This window comes from Vicugna pacos, chromosome 5 (assembly GCF_048564905.1).
Source record: "Vicugna pacos chromosome 5, VicPac4, whole genome shotgun sequence".
Lineage (NCBI taxonomy): Eukaryota > Metazoa > Chordata > Mammalia > Artiodactyla > Camelidae > Vicugna > Vicugna pacos.
Window position 1 is genome coordinate 89144789 of NC_132991.1, and position 23509 is coordinate 89168297.

The following is a 23509-nucleotide window of genomic DNA, read 5'->3' on the forward strand; positions in this document are numbered from 1 at the left end:
GTTTTCCCTGTGGTACAATGAGCTCCTAGAGTTTACGGGTTGAGCCTGCTCGGGCTCATCCCAAGAGCCAGGCACAACTACAGGAGCAATACTTGCGGAAATGAACGACTGGGAAGTCGTGGGGTAAAGCACGGAAGACGTGACCACGAAATGGGAGACCCTGAAACACTAGCCCCTACTTCATTTCCGCCGCCTGGAAGCTTCGGGGCGGAGCTCCCTAGGCTCCGCCTTTCGACCCAGGATGCTCCGCTCCGGTCGCGTCCTGTGATTGGCTGCGCTTCTCCACGTGATGCCAGGCTGGCGGCGGCGGTTGCCGGGGCGACGGCTGGAGAAGTGGCGACCGGGCTGGGTAGGCGCGTGTGCCCGCGGCTAAGCAGAAGGTAAGCGCGTCCCCGGACGCGGCCGGGCCATCCCTGAGCCCGCGGTCTCCAAACGGGGATGAGCAGTGATGGGTCAGTGACGGCGAGGAGCAGAGGGTTGAGATTCTGCTGAGCCCGCTCCCCAGAGGACTATCCCGACGCGCCAACTCGGCAGCCTCTGCCGGATGCCCCCATTTCTCGCCTGCTGCCCTGAGCTCTTCCTGTGGCGTGCGCCCGGGGCGGCAGCCTGGACATCCCAGGGACAGGCCCAGCTGCTTTCCACAAGTAGTCCCTGATCTTTGCTGCAATGAGCCAAACTTGGAGGGGGGCCCAAATCGTCCAGCTGTGGCGTCTGAGAGGGTGACCTGGGGCTTTTATATCCATCCCTTATGTTCCGTTATCCACATCAGCTAACCCCTCTCCCCAGGCACCCAGGTTAAGTCCAGACTTGATCCAATCTAAGCAAAGGCGGGACGCTTACTATACAAATTCGTCTCCCCGAAAGATCCCATAGTCTAACCCTTAATTCAGCCAGCTTGTAGGCCCTAAATCCCTGTCATATAGAAATCCAGAAGCTGCCAATGCAACCCTCAAGAGTGACTGAAGAAGTTTTCTCTGGTTTTTGCATAGAGCCGTGGTTCTCAACTGCATAAAAGTCATCCGGAGGGATTGTTCAAAACAATTTTTGGGCATTGTGCTTGCCATTGTGTTCAGTAAGATCAGAGTGGTGCTAGGAATTTTCATTTGCACAAGCATCCCAGGTGATTCTCATTCAGGTGGTCCACACTTTGAGGTAATACTGTGTAGTGGTTAATATCAATCTGGATTTAAATTTCTACTTTGTTACTTACTAGTTGAGTTATTGGGAGCATCTCAACCTTCCTGAGCCTCAGTTGCCTCATCTGTGAGAGGAGAATATAAATCATATTCATCTTTCAGATTTATTGTGAAAATTAAATGTGAAGCATTTTGCATGTTGCCTAGCATACAATAAGTCCTCAATAAATGAACTTATAATGATATAAAGATTTACAGAAAATTCTGTATTTCCAAGAATGTCAGAGTAATAGAATACCCAATGATGGCTCATGTTCACTGACAGATGATAGTAGCAGAATCTTATTCAAATGATGGTCATGAAGAACTTCTCTGAGGAAGTGATGCTTATGAAGCACAGAGGTTAGCCAGGTGAAGAAAGAGGGGAAAAGCGTTGTAGGCAGAGAGAACAATATGTGCAAAGGCCCTGAGGTTGGAAGGATCTTGAATTCTCAAAACAGCAAAGCTGTCTTGTTCCAGGGCCTTCAAAAATGCCGTTCTCTCTGCTTGGGCTTCATTTATTTGTCAGATGTCATGGGTGTTTACCATGCCTGCCAGGCACTCTGCTAGGTTCTGGAGATAGAAAATTTAAATATAGCTCCCTGCCTTTATAAAGAGGGTAAAAAGTACAACTATAGAAGTAAATGTAGATTACAGAGGTACCCCAGAGGGGAGAGAATTGCCATGATGGGGAAAGAAGGAGAGGGGTTCCTGGAAGAATTCCTGAAGGAGGTCAAGCTCTAAGTATGATGAGTCAAATTTGTCCACAAGTTGAAGAAGAGTACATCAGAGGGCTTAGAATCGTGAAAGAGCATTTTGTAAGGGGGAATGGCTGGGCGTTCACTATTCTTGGAGCTTAAGAAGTGGGGAAGTGTTAGAAGGGAGCCAGCCAGGAATGAGAGTGGTGGTTGGTCCAGAGGAAGGCTGGAGAGGTGGATGGCCCCAGGCGGTAGCAGTCTTTCTCTTCACACCTTGTATCTGGCAGGCCTGGAAGTGCAGGCGGGGTTGGTGTCCTCGCTGCTCCTCACTGCTGCTTCCAGATCACTGCCCCCTTCCTTTGAAGTACACGCTGTGGGCTTTCCCACGGTTTTTTCCCTTGAAGACTACGGTGTCTACCTCTACACCTCCTCTGCTTCATTTTGAGAGGTTTCAACATCCTGGCCACACAGGTTTCTTCATCCTCCTTTACTCATAGGCACCTTTTTCCTCCATCCTCCTCATCCACCCACTTCTGCGGTCATGAACTTTTTATTACTGCACTACTTTTGAAATCTTGATTTCAAGTATTTATCCCACTTACACCACCACCTTTTATCTTTCAAGCTCACTGTAGTGTGCCTCTGAGGCAGGTCTGTGACCCCGTTACTTTTTCACTGCCTGGTAACCCCCTTATGCACCCTTCCTCCTGCCATTCTTCATGAAGCTTGGCTTCAACGCTCCATCACTGTTACACTTGTTTTCTCTTTCACCTCTCCTGGAAAAGCCTCACCCTGGTTAACCTAACTCAGACAGCTGAAAGTGGCTGGAGAAAACTGCAAAATGGTGCAGACTGGTTCTGTTTGGGATTAGAGTCCACATGTTAAGCAGACTGTCAGTACTGGAAACCCTGCCATGTATGCATAGTTGATTTGGTTCCCACTTTCCGTTCTCATCACAATACCAACATGCCTCTTACTCTCAGCTGATGACCCTGTTTCTTGTTTCACCTCTCATCACCAAACCTGTCCATTTCTTTGGTCAGTACCCATATCCTCTGCCATCCCTCTGTCCCTGCCCCTGTCTAAGGCCTGGGCTTCACTGGACACTGGCTGCATCAAGGACATTGCTTCTTTAACCGTTTCCTCTCTCTTCTGCCTCATCCATTTTTCCTCCTCTAACTGGGTCATTCCTATCAACTTACAAGCACGCTGCTGAAATGTCTTCCTTTTTATTTTTTATTTTTATTTTTTATTGAAGTATAGTTGATTTACAATATTGTGTTGATTTCAGGTGTCCAGTAAAGTGATTCAGTTATATATATAGTTTTTTTCAGATTCTTTTCCATTATAGGTTATTATAAGACATTGAGTATAGTTCCCTATGCCATACAGTAAATCCTCATTGTTTATCTATTTTATATATAGTCGTGTGTATCTGTTAATCCCATACTGCTAATTTATTCCTCCATCCCCCCCTTTCCCTTTGGTAACCATAAGTTTGTTTTCAATGTCTGTGAGTCTGTTTCAGTTTTGTAAATAAATACATTTATATTAGTTTTATATTCCATGTATGTGATATCATATAATGTTTGTGTTTCTGACTCACTTCACTTACTATGATAGTCTCTAGGTCCATCCATGTTGGCGCAAATTTCATTCTTTTTATGGCTGAGTAATATTCCACTACATATATAGTTATATAATATTCCATTATATATAAATATATATATATACATATATATATATCACATCTTTACCCATTCACCTGTTGACAGACACTTAGTTTGCTTCCGTGTCTTGGCTATAGTAAATAATGCTGCTGTGAACATTTGGGTGCATGTATCTTCAAATTAGAGCTTTCTCTGAATATACACCCAGGAGTAGGATTGCTGGATCATATGGTAGCTGTTGGTGGGAATGTAAATTGGTGCAGCGACTATGGAAAACAGTATGGAGCTTCCTTAAAAGTCTTAAAAACCTCCCATCTCTTTCCAGACACCACACCATCTCTCCTCTCCTTTTTGACTCTCCTTTACTTCTCTTTCTCTCTTTTTAACCCGTTTCAGTCAGGTTCATGTCCTTACCACTCTTATCAAGGTCACTGTCACACTCCATGTTCCCAAATCCAGGGATTAATTCTTCTGCCTTCATCTTCCTTGACCACGCAGACACAGTAGACACGGGAAGCACCTTCCCTGGGCTTCCAGGATGTCACAGTGTCCTGGTTGTGTCTCGCTGATAGGTCTCTGATCTTGCTTGGTCTCCCATCTGCTGCTGCCCTCTCCGTACCCCTCAGTGCTGAGTGCCCCAGGGCTCAGCCTGGGCCTGCCCTCCTCTCCTGGCTACACTTCCTCCTGAGGAGGCCACATCTGTTTAGGATACTCATCTTCTGAAATGTGCTCTTCATGCTGATAACTTCCAAATGCTTCTCTCCAGCTCCCACTTCTTCCTTTACTCCACCAGCCTCTTCAGCACCCCAACTTGAATGTCTAAGATACATCATAGATTTATGGCCAAAACAGAACTCTTAATTTAACTCTCAGACTGTCCCTCCCTAATTTTCCCCAGTTCAGCCAGTGGCACACTGTTCCCCCAACTGCTCAGGCCCCAGGTGTCCCCCTTCACCTTGTCCCCTCACATTCCATAGCCTGTTCCTCAGCAGTTGACCACCTCTGCCTTTTACACCTGGAGTCAGAACACTTCACAAGATTCCTTTTGCTGGTTCCAACTTCCCTCATCACTGCTGGTGCCCCTGTTTCCGTCCATGGTCCCTGCAGCCTCTTCTCGGTACACACACAGGCAGACACAGTACTCAATACACGCCGTAAGTCAGGGTGGGTCGGTCCCCTCCTCAGCGCTCTCTCCTGCCTTCCTAGCCCCTTAGCTACACAGACCTACTGACTTGGCACTGGCACCTCACTCACCGCCTGCTCTCCTCCTGGAGCTGCACCCGCAGCCCCCATGAGTGCTCAGCGCTCACGCGTCCCTCCTCCCCAGATCTGGGAAGTGCTCGCTTTCTCACATCTCTGTTCAAATGTCCCATTCCCAGGGAGGCCTTCTATGAAGACCTGATCTAAAATGACCCAAGAACCCTCTCCTCCACTCTCTGTCTCCTTCTTTGCTTTGTTTTCTCCATATCTGAAATTATTTCCATTTGTTCAGTAAGTATATTTGAACACCTATGGTGTGCCAGGCTCTAGGATGCCAAGTGAACACGTGTCTTCCTCGTAGAATCCATCTCCTGGGTGTGGATAATATGTGTGCAAATGCACACCACCTCCTCTCCCAATACCATAGGCTGAATGATTGTGGTCTTTGCGAGACATTAAAGATTTCTTTTAAGTAAGCAGTATCTGATCTCTTTTGTGAATATTTAATGTTTTTTACTTGGAAGCAGAGTGAGGCATTGGTGACTCTGTGTTCATTTACATCACATTAATTCTAGTGCAGATCCTTTCTTAAAGTAAATGGATTGACCTTATCATTAAACTCTATTTTGTTCTAAATACACTGTGGTCTTGACTATTTGAATTACACCTACTACATGTTTGCATATTAGAAAACTCTGGAAAAGAAAAATAATCTTCCACATTCTCACCAGCAATCCTTGACATTTACACCATCCTCCAGTCCTTGTCCATATTCATTTTAAGCAATTGTCGTAGAAGAGAGAATTCCTTTTGACTTAAGCCACTGTGTTTCCTACTGCTGTTGTAATATACTACCATGAACTTAGTGGCTTAAAAACAGCACAGATTTCTTACCTTACAGTTCTGGAGGTCAGAAGTCTGAATGGGGTCGCACTGGACTAAAGTCAGGGTGTTGGTAGGGCTTGTTTCTCTCTGGATGCTCCAAAGGAGAATCCATTTATTGCCTTTTCCAGCTTCTAGAAGCTGCCTGCATCCCTTGGTTGCTGGCTCTTCCTCTCTCTTTAAGGTCAGCAACGCCTGGTCGAGTCTTTCTTCCACTGCATCACACTGACGTTGACTTTCTTACTTCCCCCTTTCCCTGATAAGGATTACACTGGGCCCACCAGATAATCCAGGCTACTGTTCCTACTTTAAAGTCAGCTGATTAGCAACCTTAATTCCACCTGCAGCCTTAATCTCCCCTTGCCATCAACCTAACACATTGACAGGTTCTGGGGATTCAGCCATGGACAGCTTTGGGGGCCATTATTCTGCCCGCCACAGGATCTTTTTGTGATTATACAGATGGTTGAAATGAAAGCCTTTGTCTTATGTTTTTGCCTTGTAGAGATTTTTGCTGTGAGAATTAATAGTAACAGTTCAGTATGGGGGATATTCTGGCTCATGAATCGGAATTACTTGGACTCGTGAAAGAGGTATGTTTTACAAAATACAGGTCACAGAAAAAGGGATCTTGAAAACTTGTAAAGCTTTTATTTTACAACACAACAAATTCTACAGTGCCTTGTAATGTTTCTGTCATTACAGTACATCTATCTTTTTCCATTTTATAATTTTCCATGCATTTATATTTTGTTTTCATAGCTCAACCAAAATCTTAAGCTCCTTTGCAGGACTCCTTCAAAGAAAGTTATAAAAGCTACATATGCTTGTGATAAAAGATTTGAAAAGTGTAGAAATAGAAATAGTGAATTTCCCTGCTCTATACCTGCAGTGACCACTGTTAATGGTTTAGTGTGTTATCTTTTCAGACTTTTTTCTACAAATATTCAAAATATATTCACATGACTGTAGTTTGTTTTACAAAAAGCGATGATACCACACACATTGTTCTATCTGTCAAAAGTAATGTAGTATGAACGTCTTCCTGAGACCTGCCTCGAGGAGTGGCCGCATCACCTGTTTAACTCGTTACCTATTCACGGGCATTTTGGTGTCCTGCGCTGAAGGCTTTCCAAGGGTGGGACCCAAGCCTTATGCTCTGCTGCTGGTATCCTCTACTGCTTTAGCAGGGGGCCGGCACACGGCTGGCGCTAAAGAAATGGTTGCTGCAGTTTTACTGTGTGATTGGACTGTCCGTTAGACACTGAGTCCTGGCACTGTAACCAGAATGAGGCACCCGCCTGGGAATGCACCTTTGGAATTTGGCGTGACCAGGAATAAATTTTCCAAGCTGTCACAGCAGGGGGTTGTGGAGAGAGCCTGGGGAGATAGGCATAATTAGAGGAGGTGGAAACGAAAAGGTGTGACTGACACAACCTGAGAAGGGGGCGGAGAAGTGCGGAGCACTGGATGTCAACAACACAAGGTGGGGCATTTCACAACTGCTGGTGGTCCTTGTGCGGGCTTGAAGTTCACTGATGACCTTGCCCATCTTTAAGCACTTACCTGTTGTTCTCAGGGACAGGCATTATTTCTAATCCCTCTGTTTCAAGTAACAAATTCCCAGAGACCTACTAGACCTAAGCTGGCAGGCCTTCTGCCGATCACTTTTGCCTTTTTCAGACTGCCGCACGTACCGTCTTATTTTCCATGAATATAATGAATCATACAGCCCACATGTTCCTTTTGAAAACAAATATGTTTTCTGTAAATAAATGTTTTTTATGATACTGTCTTTCTAGGCTTTTAGTGTGTATATTGATAAGTAAATTCTAAGCTGGACCCCAAGTTACTTCTCCCAAAGATGAGAGTTCATTAACCCCATTATAAGTTTATGATAACATTTTGAGCTGGTACAGTTACACCAAAGATGGTTACTTTGTTGATGTTAAAACAGAGAAATATATGTATACTTATGCTCTTTTTTAAATAGTATTTGGATTTTGCCGAATTTGAAGATACCTTGAAAACATTTTCAAAAGAATGCAAAATGAAAGGAAAACCATTATCTAAGTCAGCATGTGGCTCCTTAAGGGACTCCAAATCATTGATAATCCAGGTAATATTTTACTTTTTTTGATTTCTGTAGATAATCAAGATGTTCCCAACTTGTAAAAAAATGCTACTGTAAGAGAATGGTGGAATCGTTTCAGGGGACCTGGGCAGAGTGACGGTTAGACTGTGCAGATGTTTATGGATAAATTAGTAATGTCAGCTTCAAATCTCTGTACCCTGCCTAGGAAATGGGTGGAACATAAGATCTTTCACATACATTTCTTGGGAAGAAGAAAAAGAGGAAACCACGCAATGCTTAGAAACTGAGACAAATGTGGTTCCCAACCTGGGAAGTTTTAGGTTAGTCATGCTAGGTCCTGGGGACACAGTGGTGAACAAAACCAAACCAGCCTCTGCCCTCATGGTGCTTGCATTCTAATTTGGGGTGGTTGGAGGGGCCAGGGAGCAAGAGTTGTATGCAAGGCAGCATCCTGTCAAAGGAAGGCCTGAGCAGCTGTGAGCCCCTTGCAGTGAGCTGCAGAGGGCAGATATTATACAGTCCTCAATTCTCAGGGTTAGAAAGGACCTTAAAAGTCCTTATTCCAACCATTGGTTCACCTTGAACATGTCCAGTGACAGGAGAGCATCCCATTTCCCAAAACACCATACTTCAGCTTTGCATTTTATTATTTTAATAAATTTATTTGTTTCAATGTACATACTTCCAGGAAAAATATGAGACTTGATTTGAGAGTTCCACTGAGTGGCTGTAGGTCAGGTCATAGCCACCGCCTGTCTGCTCCTGACCCCTGACTCCCCAGGGGCCTGGCACAGGGTACCGCTGAGCAGGGGCACCGTCGAAGTGGCCTGTGGAGCTCAAGTGGGGCTGTGTGCTCTGCCCAGCGTCCCTCCAGCCCTCAGGCACTCAGATGCTGAGCTGCCGCCACTTCAGATACAGACTCCCCTGTCGAAGGGCAGCCTGATGGTTCCTCCCAACCCCAAAGCAAACTTTCCAGAACATGAAACAAGAATATAATCATTATTAGACATGGAAACAGAGGCTGTTCTTAACTGGAGAGACCCTGAAACTTTATGATTGTCATAAGCAGGTCTTTTCTGCTCATTCGGTAAACAGCTATGCTCCATCATTATATATTTCCCAAACGAAAATACCTGGAGCAGGGGCTTAGCAACATTTGCTAAGTGTCAGTGACACTCAGCAAAGGAAGAGTTTCACTAAGCACAGTTCTGTAAGAATGTGTGAATGTGTGTGTGTGTGTGTCTGTGTGTGTTTATAGGTGATTATTAGTGGTGTGTAAATTTTTTGATCTTGGTCATTCTGGCTGTGATCATGGTTTACATTCAAGTAGTTAATATTTTGTGACCCTATGAGTTGTAACACCGGATTGCTTTATGTGTAGATACTATTTTAAACACAGGGACCATTTCCAGGTACAGAATACAATTCACAGACTGGGCTTATGATGACACAGCAAAGATTTGTGACCCTAGGTCTACAGATGTAGAGTTTAGAATAAACAAATAAACTGTGGATGGGCCATTTGACACGTAGACTTTGTCAAGCCATGTTAAGAAAATACCTTGACTCCAAGCTGTAAAGTACCCACGAGAGTCTGCGCTCCCCATTCGTGTGGTCACTGCGCCTCTCAGGTTTGCTCGGAGCTCAGAGGTGAGCCTGAGCCGGGGCCAGGCCCCAGCCGCACAGCCCTTGGGAGAGTCCCCTTCACCTTAGCATCAGCCAGTAGCAAGGAAAGAGGATCCTTTGACCAGGCTCCCCAGATTCTCCTGGAGGTCCGTGATGGCTTGTGCTTTGTTTCGGCCCCGTCCTGCCCACAGTTGCTGACCTGCTGTCCTTCCCTGTTTCCACGGCTGAGGAACAGAAAGAGGCCGATTTTAAGGAGGGCTTATTTATTATCACTGTAGGGCTTATTCTGAAAAATTCTGTGTCTCTTTCAAATGTATGGCAGTACCTTCTAGAGTAAGACAGTATTCAGAGACAGTTGTTCCCTGTCATATGACACACAGAACATTTTTTATAATATTCACATTTGAAAGTTCTTTACCAGAAAATGTCTTTGACTTAAGGATAACCAAACACTGTAAGATTGTTCTCTATACACTCTCATTTTATAATGTTAAAAAGCTTGATTAAAAGCAAATAGAATATGTAACTTTAAAAAAAGAAACAATTTTACAGAAAAAGTGTAAAAACTTAAAAAAAAAACCATAAAAGAACAATGACCAAATAATGGTGGTAAATAATTGTGATGTTGGTTGGAGGAATTGGTGATTCTACAGAAAATCCAGTCTGAGAAAAGCTTTTGCAATTGAGCAAAAAATGTAGGTCTGAGTATATTGAGCATTTGATACAAAAAGGAGAACCACGTGAGTCACATTGTTTTCAACTATCAGGAAGTTCTTTCAATTCTGCCTTAAACTCTGATCTGCAGATTTATGCGGCAGGTATTTGTGATGGGTCAGTTATCATTCTTCTTGTGAGACAAGTGGCATGATAATTGCCACCTCCTTTCTCCAAAATTCTCTATTTCCACTGCTGCATGGTGGCTCAGGAAGCTGCCTCTGCCCCGCGGAGCCAGACTCGCGTGCTCCGAGGTCGGGCTGGTGCCAGGCCTGTGCTCCCTCCTCCATCTCCAGCCTGTGCCTCTTTGTTTCTGGACCTGGAGGGCCCGGGCAGTCACTGTGTGGGTTCTCTGGGGTCTGTGGTTGCTTCCCACGGCGCCCTCTGCACCAGACGTGCTTCTGGTCACAGTGGGCAGGTGACAGCGCCCACCTCCCTGGCCTGGGACAGACTGCGCTCCGTGTGGATGAGCTCCTGGCCACGCGGGGACTGGGCAGCTGGGCCGTCAGTGGGTCCATAGGTGTGCGGTTTGTTCCGAGATCTGGCTGGGCTCTGGGTCTGGCCTTTTTTCATCCGTTGTGGGTCGAGAGTCAGCAAGTCCAAAGGGTGACTTCAGTGTATTCATGTGCTCAAATCTTTGGCCTATGCCTGGTTCCTTCCATTTCAGAGACCTTGTGTTGCATCTGTTTTTTCAGAATGCTCAGCTCTGATGTTGCAAAGGGCTGGAAAACCAGGATCAGTTTGCAGGATTCTCAGCCTAAGCAGTTTGAAGCCTGCTGGGGCTCTGTTTTCCTCTCTCTTCCCTCTGAAAAGGAGACCCAGTTCTCCTCACCCTGACATGATGGAGTATATGGGGTTTCCAAGGTGCTGGGAGGGTGTGAGAATTTGGGGTGTTGGGAGAAGGGGCATCCCTTATGACTGGGGTTCAGTGTGATGTCTTCTCCCCAGAGGGACCTCCTTGCTGCATTTGACAGTGGAGACCAGAAGATGTTCTTCGATTTGTGGGAGGAGCACGTGCCCAGTTCCATCCGAGATGGTGACTCCCTCGCCCAGAAGTTGGAATTCTATCTTCACATCCATTTTGCCATTTACCTTCTGAAACACTCCGCAGGGAGACCTGTAGGTTCACCATGTGGTGTGGGTTGGTCTAAATGGTGTGTTAGATGAGAACGTTAGCTGTTGTGTTTTGCAAGTGGGAATTAATTTAGTTTTGTGGCCAATTTACCATATTACTTCTAAGGAGTAGGCATCTTATGTTTTGATGAGTGACTTTCTATCTCATTCCCAGCAGTTTATTTTCTAATTTACACAGAAAGTTAACCATTTCTGTAATGAAAGCTGCATTTTCCTGAGTACCTCAAATTTTTGAAAGCTCAGCAAAATAAAGTTTATTTGGCAACTTAAAATATATACATGCATATCTAAAAGAACAAATATTTAGACCACATTTTCAACCATATATTAAAAGATAAATATAAGCTTCACTAGGGGGAAAATAGTATGCTTGTTTGTGAAAGCTCATTTGGGTGATGGGTTGAATTTAGCTTCTGTGAACTTTGTGCATTGTTGTGTGGCTTCTCCACGCACTGACTACTGCCACCAGGGCCAGGGCCTGTGTTAACTTATTAAAATGTCAGGGGGCCATAGGAGGGGTCAGCGTGGAGGGAGCAGCTTTACAGTACATTGTGGGAGCCATTCTTGGAAGGCTGTTCCTTTGGATGGTACTTGTGGGTGCCAGCAAAGGAGATTTTCATTTTCCTTGTATTTATTTTTATTTTCTAATTTTTCCATTTTGCTGTAAGATTGAAAAAAAAATCAATAAATGTTTACAGTCCAGTGGCTAGGGAGGTGCTTCAAGATGCAGGTGAAGTGAGATGCAGTGTGATGGCGTGAGTGTGAGGTGGTGAGGGATGTGACTGGTGGGGCCAGGGAGGACCCACTCACTGAGGCCCGAGAGGAAATGGAAACCCTGCTGGGGACCTGGGATTACACGTGGAAGCAGGGAAGGAGGCAAGATCAGTTCTTAGTTAGCTGAGTAAAGGAAAGCAATAATGATATGGAAACTTCTGTTTCAAAATGCTCTTCACCTCTAAAAACTTCTTGTAAGGGAATCATGCATGGGAAGGCAGACAAGTGTTCATAATATCTGAAGTATGAAAACAGTGTACATAGCTAATAATGGGGGCATTGGTTAAATAAATGACAATGGACTCACAAGATGAGGTTTTGTTCTGCCATTAAAAATGATGAGTGGGAAGAATTTTAAGGATATGAGAAAATGGTAATGATAGAACATAAAGGCAGCATTTGAACTCACGATATATCTAGCTCTCTGATACTCCTGACAGTTTCATGAAGGGATGAAAGCAGGGGTGATGTTAGGATGACTGGAGACACTGCGCAGGCTGGGCCGGAGTGGGAGGATGCCAGCAATGTTCTGGAACTGAAGGAGCCGCAGAGAGAGGATGGGGTGAAGGGGTGAACTGGCATCAAACAGGAGATCTCAGACAAGCATCCTCCCTTCCTTGTAGGACAAAGAGGAACTGGATGAAAGGATTTCCTATTTCAAATCCTACCTGGAGACCAAAGGGGCAGCACTGAGCCAGACCACAGAGTTTCTCCCTTTCTATGCACTTCCTTTTGTTCCCAACCCTATGGTGCACCCCTCATTTAAAGAACTCTTCCAGGTAAGTGACAGCCTCTGACTCTTGTATCAGAACCTGGACAGCTTTGCAGTTTCACTTTGTATATGCTGGTAGTTTCTGAATGATGCTCTAAAAAACTCTAAAATTTGCCTATGTTGTATTTTAAAAGAGTGTATAGATAATTTGCTGTAACAGACTTTTCTTGTACCGTAAAATGATTTTTTGGGTGTGCCAAGACTTGTTAACACAGACTGACATAAATACTTTAAAATATGCTAACCTCTAAAATTATTCTGTGTATACTTTTGTAGTATTGAAATGATAGTTTATTCAATTACAGTGAAATGATAATTTATTCAATTACAATGTACTTTATTCAATTATAATTACAAGGAGCCTGAAAAGAAAAACTAGGTTATTTTACACAGTTGCTGGTCATGTATATTTTGACATTTTTTTTTAATCTATAAAAAAATTTTTTTGAGGGGGAGGTAATTAGGTTTGTTTATTTATTTATTTTTAGCGAAGGTACCGGGGATTGAACCCAGGACCTCGTGCGTGCTAAGCATATGCTCTACCACTGAGCTCTGCCCTCCCCCTGGCCATGTATATTTAGATTTGTGTTAAAATTCTCACTTACTTGGTGTGTATCTGCCTCCCTGATTGTGTATTATATTATTTCCATCATGCTACTTCTCTCTAGCTCTTTTAATTGTTATACTTCATTTTAGTTGACATTTTACCATAACATTTATTTACAATATTTATCTATTAGAGTAATTTTTGTTGACTTATTAAAATTAATATGTCCCATCCAGAGGCTTATTGAAATGTATTTAGAGACAGACATTTTGATGTAATTAGATACTTTGTCTAAAGATCTCAGTTTTCAGGAATTTGTGTGGCGCTTACTCCCCTGCCATTGAACAACGGGTGCAGTTCTTCCTCCAAACCCAGTCCATTTTAGTTTCTGCTGTGATTCAGCAAAACAGATTTCATCCCTCCTGAATAGTAACTGTTAAACGGAAGGTCAGGGAGCTGACGGATTCCATCAGACCTGCTTGGTATAGAGTAGCAAGCTGAAGACCGTGCTAATTTTTCTGTCAGTCCAAATTTGGTTTTACCGCCTTCTTCTAGAAGGCTGAAAATATCAAATAATTAGGAAGAAGATGAAACTTGAAATGGGGTGTTAGATTTTCTCACAGCCAGGGCGTCTGTGTAGGAGAATTACAACGGGGCGGTGTGGCTGCAGATTGGGTCAAGGTCAGGCGGAGCTGGCAGAGTCGGGGTGAGTCCCGCTCAGCCCGCAGGCCCATGGGCACTCCGGTCTGGGCTCTAAGGCAAAGTTCAGGTTCTTCAGAGGCCAGGAGTTTAGAGGTCATCAGTATTCATGGAGGGTCATTTATTTCATTTTTTTCCTTTTGCTGCTCTCTAAATACATGTTTTTAATGGTCATCACAGATACTATAGTGTGTATACATAATAAAATCTGAAGTTAGTATCTTTACTCTCTTCCTGACCATTGTAAAGACCTTAGAATGCATTAACCTCATTCATCCCCTTCCCAATTTATGTGCTATTATTGTCAAATATTTTGATTATATATTTCAACCCCATGAATTAGAAAGTTTTGTTATTTTATGCACTCTACATATATAGGTTCACTCTTAGATTTGCCAGTATTTCTGCCTCCTATTCCATTTTGCCAGCGTTGAGGGCCTTCCATCTGTGATCATTTTCTCCTCTACCTTAAGTACGTTCCTTTTAAATCTCCTTTAGCTGAGGATCTCTTCTTTTAGTTCTTGTCTGTGTGAAAACATCGGTTGCTTTCTCAGAAACAGTTTGGAGCACTAGGTTTACGATTATTTTCTTTTGGGACGTAAGGTGTTGTTATCTCGTCTCCTACCTCCCATCATTGCTGCTTTGAAGTTGGCCATCAGTCTACTTACTGTTCCTTTGTAGCTGATCTACCTTTTTTCCTCTGGCCTTTAAGATTGTATAATCTCACGATCGTGTGCCTAGGGACATGCAAATATTTTAGGTTGTTTTGTTTTTAAGTCTTGGTTTATGTTGGCCAACCTAGTGGTACTTAGCAGAGGTTGTTTTCTGTCTGGTTGAGCAGAGAGAGCCTTTAGCTGGAGCACAGTGTGTTAGTTTCCCGCAGCTGCCGTAACAAAGGATCACAGACTGGGCGGTTTAAAACAACAAAGGTTTATCGTCTCACAGTGTGGGAGGCCAGAGGTCAGACATCAGGGTGTCTGTAGGGCCCTGCTCCCTACGAAGCCTCTAGGGGAGGAGCCTTCTTTGCCTCTTCCAGCCTCAGGTGTCCCTTGGCTTGTGGCTGCTTAATTCCAGATCTCTGCCCTGTCTTTACATGACCGTCTTCTCTTTGCGTCTGTCTCTAAATATCCTTCTTATAAGGACACGAGTCATATGGGATTAAGAGTTTACTTTAATCCAGCCTCATCTTAACTGATCACAACCACAACACCCCCATTCCTAGTGACCTCAGATTCCAAGGCGATTAGGACTTCGACATATCTTTTTAGGAAACACAGTTCAACCAGTAACAGACACATTATAAATAAACTTATCATGTTGTGTCAGGGAATTACAAAATCTTTTAAAAATGGGAGACTTCTCTGCTTATCTGGCAGTATTTTTCCCAAAAAGTCAAATAATGCCCTGGATAGGCTGATGGGGTGGAGGTGTGGGTGAGGACTGGAGCCGTAGAGAAGTGGGGGCGGATGGGCAGGTATGATGGAGATGGGGCAGGATCTGAGAGGTAAGTGGACATGAACTTTTAGTGCTATAGCTTCCTTTTTAGGGGAACTTCTTGGTTTGGGTGGTAGATATTTTTGTTTGAAGACTATAAGGAGAATTGTCCTGAGAGAGATCATTGCTTGTGACACTCTTTTACTGTTTAAATCATTGTTTTTTCCTTATCAATGAGCATGATTTGAGGTAAATAAACTATTTTTAAGGGCCAGACCAAACTAAAAGTATATCATAATTCTTGACCAGATGGCATATTTGAGGTAGATAACAACTTCTTTCTGTTTTCTTTATCCAGATGAGGTTTATGGAAATAAGTCCCTTTCTTTTGGAGACTTTTAGGAACTCAGTGATAATTGTATGCCTGCCAGTGCCACGTATGACTGAACTGTACTCAGTTATTCTGGTATTCAACCTAATAAGGTTACTTGTCATGCTTGTGTTTAAAACACATGAAATGTTCAAATCACAGGCAGGGTTATTTTTTCCCTGTTTATGAAAGTACTCAATTCTCTCCTCCTCCTGTGGGCTCTTGAATCTTCTATAAATGAATTGGTCAAATGTCCTAAAACCTGTTTTTTTTTTTTTTTTTTTTTTTTATAGCATCACACCTTTGGCAAGACATCTTGCTTCTGATTTCAGTAACTGTGGCAGAGTTCTTTTACCCTAAAGGCCACAACTTGACGATGTTGTTGGCATTTAATGTTCTAATTGTCTTTTTTTCCCTCCTCAGGATTCTTGGATTCCAGAATTAAAGCTGAAGTTGGAAAAGTTTCTGGCTTTAATCTTTAAAGCCAGTAGCACGCCAAAGCTTTTAACATTATATGTATCCTTTTGAAGCAAGTAGGGACCACATATGATGTCGCACGCTGGCTTAGATGGACTCAAATCGGGCTAAGTGATGGTAGCGTTGTTTTCGTGCTTAGAGGTGGATGAAGCTTTAATGGGAGCATGTGTCAAGGCCTGTAAGTGGTTGGCTTCTATGGCATTGGGTCTCTGAGACTTGGCTAGGGTCTTATTTTCACATCACTGGCCTTAAAGCTGTCTTAGTAGGGGAAAAAATGTCTGTCTTGGAAAAGAACTCTTTGGAAGAATTGTCCCTTCACAGATGTCGGTCACTTTTAAGGCCTTGAGGCCATGGCATATGGATCAAGTCATATATATAACTTGTCATTCAAATTGGGACTTTTAAAAAACAACTTTATTGAGATACAGTTTATACACCATAAGATTTACTCAATGTAAGTGTATTATTCAATGATTTTTAGCAAATGCGTCGAGTTGTGCAGCCATCATCACAATCCAGTTTAAGTAGGGGCACTTTTGAAAGTAAAAAGGGGACACTAATCAGGCCACAGGTGTAAGTGGAGCCTGTCCAAGGAAGATGGAATGGATCACCCCGCCTGTGGGAGGCTGATTTCCCAAAGCTTGTTAGTCTTTAGGGATGCTGGTCTCCTTTCATTCTGAACAAGAACGTATCAAAAGTTATTTCGTAACAAGAATATAGCATTTTGAATTGTAAAGTAGATGTTTGTTTTGTTTCATTTAATAAAAAATTTATGCACTTTGCTGCATAACACTTTCTGCTTCCTTTCTAACTCTGAAGCACAGGACTCTTCCTCACTGAGCCTTTTAGTCCCTGGGATTTTGTGACACTCCTGTGTCAGGTTCCTAAGCCTCAGGGGTTCCCTGTTGCCTATATGCAGCTCCTTTGCCTCGCCTTGAGACTGTCCCCAGTCTGACAGAATACAGCTAGCTCTCCTCTCTGTTTTTATATCCTTAAGATTTTGTTCAGATACGTCCCTCTGGCCACGTACCATTATGTTTGCATATCCAATTCTTTTCCTTCTTAGAGTTCCATATAAAATGACAGATTTCAGTGAAACTAGGACTTTTCCAACCTGGCTTATGATTATTTTAATGTTCTTATAAAAAATATTTCTCCTTAAAGGTAATGGGTACCAGTACATAAGAATTCTAGAAGAAATTACTTACATTGTAGATCATATTAGTTATGTTAATAATAACACCCACCTCATAGGAAAGATATGAGGATTGAGTTAATACATAAAAAATTTACTTGCTTAAAATAGTCTGACACAGAGTGCTTGATAACCGTTAGCTGTTAGTATTATAGTTTGCAAATGCTTGTCATCTTTTATCTTGTTCAACATGCTTTGAAACAGATACACTGAAATATAGCCTGTAACTATAAACAGTATTCCTTTCTTTTGTTATGTGGAAATATTTGGAGCTCAGTTCAACACATATATTAGGTTGAATATTGTGCTAGGAATTAGGGATACAAAGAAAAGGCCAACTCAATAAAAAAAATATTAAAAAATAAAAAATCTATTAAAAGAGAAAAGGCCAAGACATAGTTGTCTTATCCAAGTTGGAGTTTTGAACGGGAAAATGGGTGTCTGGAGGCAGACAGAATGAGGAATGGGAGGTCCAGCTCGTGCAAAAACACTGAGCCAGTATGTTTGGGAAACTACAAAGAATTACAGTACTGCTAGAGCAGAAGGATTGAGAGAGAGAAAGTCGGAGACTAGGCAGGGCCCAGGGCATAAAGATTCCTGTGAGGTAAGTACTGACGAGCCCTAAAGCTTTTTAAGGAGCAGAATAATGTGGTCATGTTTGCATTTTTTTTTAAAAAATCACTTAAATTTCCTGATTATAAAATTGATCATATTCCTTCTAGAAAATCTGGAGAGCACAGCAATACATTTGTATGTGTACATACATCCCAAAGTATGTAACGTTTACAGTAAACAAAGATAGATACTTGCAGGTGTATGTATTTTAAAGTATTTTTATCAAATAGAGCATTTCTTCATATCATTAAATATTCTTCAAAAATAGGTTATTTCCTCAAAAGTTTATACATAGAATTATACATAGAATACACATGACCCAGCAATCCCACTCCTAGCTGCATACTCATATGTCTACACAACGTCTCGTATGTGAATGTTCACAGCAGCATTATTCAGAATAGCCAAAAAGGGCAAACAACGCAAATGTCCATCAGCTGATGAGTGGATAAACAATACGTGGTATAGCCATACAATGGAATATTATTTGGCAATAAAAGTGAACGAGTTACTGATCTGTGCTACAAGATGGTTGAATCTTGAAAACATTATGCTAAATGAAGGAAGCCGGACTCCAAAGGCTGCGTATTGTATGATTCCATTTGTGTGAAAGATCCAGAAGAGGGAAGTCTCTCAAGATAGTAGATTAGTGTTGCCTAGGGCTGGGGAGGGTGGTAGAAGTGGGGGTGACTGCTGAGGGGCAAAGGGTTTCTTTTCTTGGGCGATGAAAATGTTCTGCAGCTGATTGTAGTGATGGTTACACAACTCTGTGAATGTACTGAAAACCACTGAAATGTATACTTTCAGTGGGTGAATTACAAAACATGTGAATTATAGCTCAATAAAGCTGTTACCAAAAAAAAAATTTAAGAAAATCTAAATAAAACAGGGAAATACTTTGCTTTCAGTCATGCGACCAGACGTGTAGGAGCTGAGACGCACACCCAGGCAGGCTGGCTCCAGGTCTGCCGTCTTCGCTGCTGCGCTGTGCTGGTTTCATCCCGGTCCACATTTCCTCAGGCTAAAGCTTCAGCATTGAAATTACAGAGTTAAAGGGTATGAATTCAGATTTGCATTTCTAGTCAAACATTTTGGTTGCTGCGAGGGAGCTTTTTGAAGGGTAAGGAGACCAGTTAGGGGGTTGTTGGCCGCACAGAGCAGTAATTTAGGAGAGAGGAGGGAGTCATTCAAGGGCTGAGAAGTCAGTAGCTGTCTTAGCTGCTTATAGCAACACTAAGAAGCTCCCTTCCCTGTCCTGAGGTTTCTCTTTTCTACCTCAGAGGCTCTTTCTCAGATTGACCGACACAACGTGCGGTGCTCTGAGCTCTGTCTCCTGAAAGCCTGTTTTCCTGAACTTCTTTCCATCTCAGAAGGAGAATGGACACAGCAACAAAGGTAAATCATCCAGATTAAATTTCTTAGTAGCAGCTTTGCTACCTCAAGTTCTAAGCAATGAGATGGAGAGAATTCCACAGACTTGGCAAACGCGGGCTTTAACAGTCTAAATATTTATGAAGTGCCTTGCAGTCATTTTTATCGCCATTCCTGGAGGCCCACTTTTCAGGGAGGCTGGTATTGTGAGCTTCGTTTTGCATGTGGGGTAACTAAGACGCAGAGAAGCACAGGGAATCCAAGCAGTATGCCCGAGGGAGGGAGCCGCCCAGCACAGTGAGAAGACACAGTGCAGCGTGGATGGGGAGTGAGTTACTTTGGTCTCTCCCACTTTTCCTTGAACTAGTCTAACAGGGTCTTATCCCGGTAGCCATATGGACTACCCATTTAAGAATTAAAGCATTTCCAGTTTTCACATTCAAAGGAGGAATCCAGTCTTCAGTTTTTAGCATAAAATGATGGCTTTCTACCATTAGTAATTTTTACCAAGAACTGTTAGTTCTTCAGAAAGGTGAGAAAAACTTTAGATAACATGAAACTGGTGGCCATGGTTGGGGTTCTTTGCCAGAGTTTTGTCTTTGATGCAACATTATGAAAACTACTTAAATTATTATGTTGGAAAAGGGTGTGTGATGCGCTACACGTCTTTGCTAGGTGTTAAGGGCAAAATCCTCAATTCCCAGCAGGTGGAGTTTTACTACATAAAATAGCACGATTGCCCTTCTCACAGCAGAATCACGGTAGAGAGGATTTCAAAACTTCCTGCCATTGTTTTTCTGTTTCCTTTTAGAGAGTTGAAGTTTTCTAAAGAAAAGAAGCATAAATGAATTATTTAGCTCTTTGCTTTCCGGGGAGCTGACAGATGAGCAGTGCTTCAGATTTGATACCCACGAGGGCCTCAGTAGCTTCAGATGAAAGAGTCTGCATGTTTGCTGTCGCCCTTTGTAGCCTTGGTGTCTCCAGCCCGGCAGCTTGAGACATGCTGCTGGTCCTGGGCCGCCCCTCCTGTAGCTCGGAGGGGCCCTTCATGGAGGAGCCGCAGGTCTCAGGAATCAGTCCCTGGGTCCACGCCTGAACACGGTGGGGTAGCAGGGTATATTTTTGGCCTCTTGGGGTCAACGTGGAACACTCAGAGGGTCACAGGCCACAGCCGTGAGCTCCCCGAGGTGGCTCTGCCCCCAGCATGGTTCCACCCGAGGACCAGGCCTCCCGGGTGTCTCTGTAGCGACTCAGGCCCGCTTCCCCTGGGTTAGTGCAGCTCCGGGCCTGGGCTGGGGGCCTGGGCCAGTTCCCTCGCCACAGTTCTTCAGTTGGGCTGGTCACTTGGGCCTTGCCCTGAAACTCCTGGAAACACTCCCTCGCCTCACTATTTCTGTTTCCCTTGCTGCCTAGCAAACCACCTCAGACTTAGTGGCATAAAACAACAATGTCCATTTCTTCTTCTTATCATTTGGGAGTTGTGGGCTCAGTTGGGCAGCCCTCCCTTGGGTGGCTCCCAGGTGTAGACGGAACCGGGTAGAGCCCTCTGCCAGGCTTCCTCACCCTCGTGCACAAGTCTGCTGGCTGAGGCCGGCTGTTGGCGGGGCTCTCGGCAGAGGCCCTGGGCTGGAACACCTGTGCCAGACTCTCCGTGTGGCCTGGCTTCCTCGGGGCCTGGTGGCTGGGTTCCCACCCAGGGTCAGTGTCCCCAGAGGGAACTGGTGGAAGCTGTGTCACCTTCTCTAACCCAGCCTCTGAAATACCTCAGTGTCATTTCTGCTGCATTCTCCTCGTGAGATGTGAGCTCCTACGGGCAGCCCACATTCGCAGGAAGGAGAGTTGTTACGTTCCACCTCTCTACGGGAAGGAGTGTCAAAGCCTTCGCAGTCATATTTTAAAACCACCACCCCACCTGCATCCTTTGGGTCCCAGAGAACTGCCTTAATTCTTGACTAAATCTGTTTAGTCCTTGTTCTGATTTGACCTTTGGACTCCTAAGCATTGGGGGTGGGAAAGTGGTGAGAGAATTCTAGATTCTTGAGTTTTTGCCAGCTCCTGTCACCCTAGCATACCCTGCAGTTTTTGAGGATAGCTTTTTTCTGGGAACTAGTTCTCTCTCTGGTAAGTGGCCCAATTTTGCAGGCAAAATAAACAAGGAGGGGAGTGCAAATAGAAGAGTCTGTATTTTCCTACAGCTCCTTCATTTGGTATTTCAGCAAGGAGACCAAGGTTTTCAAGCTTTCTTTGGGTTCGATTTTAATGAGTTTTCTGAGATAGCCAAGCTGAATGTCTGTGGAATTGAGTCTGGCAGGCACAGTGTGTGTCTGTGGCGGAATAAACCCCCAAATGTAGTATTGCCGTGGAGATCTGAGATTAGCACCACAGGGCACTTGGAACAGAGGCTTGGGCCCAGGCATGGTGTCACGATAGCTCGTTGTCATCAGTTTGTCCCTTCCTCCCTTAGCTAAGGCCATGATGACCACAAGGCACAGACAAGCCTCCAATTTAATTTAATTTCAGAGCCAGGTGTTGTTTCTTAATCTGAATGATTGGGTAATATCATTATGTGTCTTAATAGGAAGGGGCAGCTTTCATAAATAGAGAAATGAGATTTCCATAAGCTTTTCTTTTTTTTTTTAATGAGAGTACTGGGAATCGAACCCAGGACCTTATGGGTACTAAGCACGTGCTTTACCAATGAGCTATACTCGCCTCACCCACCCTCCATAAACTTTTGAAGAAGGCAAGAAAAGTGAGTGCTTGGAGTGGAAAAGTCTCTTAAAAGAAATTATATTAAAAATGGTGTTTAGAATAAAAACTTAGATTGGCATTATAGCATATTGAATTGTTATTTTCACCTAGCCTTCTAAAAAGGATATAGAAATAATATCTTTTAGCATTTCTGGTATTAATTGATTTGGCCCCTTCAGAAAATGGGCACCTGATTCTTTTTCTTTTTTTTTTAAGTATTTTTATTTTATTTATTTTTTAACATTTTTATTGATTTATAATCATTTTACAATGTTGTGTCAAATTCCAGTGTTCAGCACAATTTTTCAGTCATACATGGACATATACACACTCATTGTCACATTTTTTTCTCTGTGAGCTACCATAATATTTTGTGTATATTTCCCTGTGCTACACAGTATAATCTTGTTTATCTATTCTACAATTTTGAAATCCCAGTCTATCCCTTCCCACCCTCCACCTCCCTGGCAACCACAAGTCTGTATTCTCTGTCTGTGAGTCTATTTCTGTCCTGTATTTATGCTTTGTTTTTGTTTGTTTGTTTTTGTTTTTGTTTTTTAGATTCCACATATGAGCGATCTCATATGGTATTATTCTTTCTCTTTCTGGCTTACTTCACTTAGAATGACATTCTCCAGGAGCATCCATGTTGCTGCAAATGGCGTTATGTTGTCGGTTTTTATGGCTGAGTAGTATTCCATTGTATAAATATACCACCCCTTTAAAATAGCACCAAAAGTAATAAAATATCTGGGAATAAATCTAACCAAGGAGGTGAAAGAATTATACACAGAAAACTATAAACCATTGATGAATGAAATTAAAGAAGACTTAAAAAAATGGAAAGATATCCCACGCTCTTGGATTGGAAGAATCAATATTGTTAAAATAGCCACACTGCCCAAGGCAATCTACAGATTTAACTCAATCCCTATCAAATTACCCAGGACATATTTCACAGAAGTAGAACAAATCATAATAAAATTTATATGGAACCATCAGAGAGCTAGAATTGCCAAAGCATTACTGAAGAGAAAGAAAGAGGCTGGAGGAATAACTCTCCCAGACTTCAGACAATACTATAGAGCTACAGTCATCAAGACAGCATGGTATTGGTACAAAAACAGACATATAGACCAATGGAACAGAATAGGGAGCCCAGAAATGAACCCACAAACGTTTGGTCAACTCATCTTCGACAAAGGAGGCAAGAATATACAATGGAATAAAGACAGTCTCTTCAGCAAATGGTGTTGGGAAAACTGGACAGCAGCATGTAAAACAATGAAGCTAGAACACTCCCTTACACC

General features: G+C 43.2%; 1 protein-coding gene across 2 annotated transcripts in view; it reads left to right on the forward strand.

The window, feature by feature from the left end:
• Window positions 1-256: 256 nt before the first annotated feature.
• Window positions 257-23509, forward strand: part of ARMC9 (armadillo repeat containing 9) — a 141641-nt gene continuing 118388 nt past the window's right edge. For both annotated transcript variants that reach the window (XM_072961844.1, XM_031677865.2), the window contains exons 1-7: window positions 257-380; window positions 6131-6218; window positions 7619-7744; window positions 11009-11179; window positions 12592-12747; window positions 16214-16306; window positions 19448-19472. In XM_072961844.1, the coding sequence (XP_072817945.1) occupies window positions 6168-6218; window positions 7619-7744; window positions 11009-11179; window positions 12592-12747; window positions 16214-16306; window positions 19448-19472 (622 nt within the window). In that variant the 5' untranslated portion in view covers window positions 257-380; window positions 6131-6167. The remainder of the gene's footprint in view (window positions 381-6130; window positions 6219-7618; window positions 7745-11008; window positions 11180-12591; window positions 12748-16213; window positions 16307-19447; window positions 19473-23509) is intronic.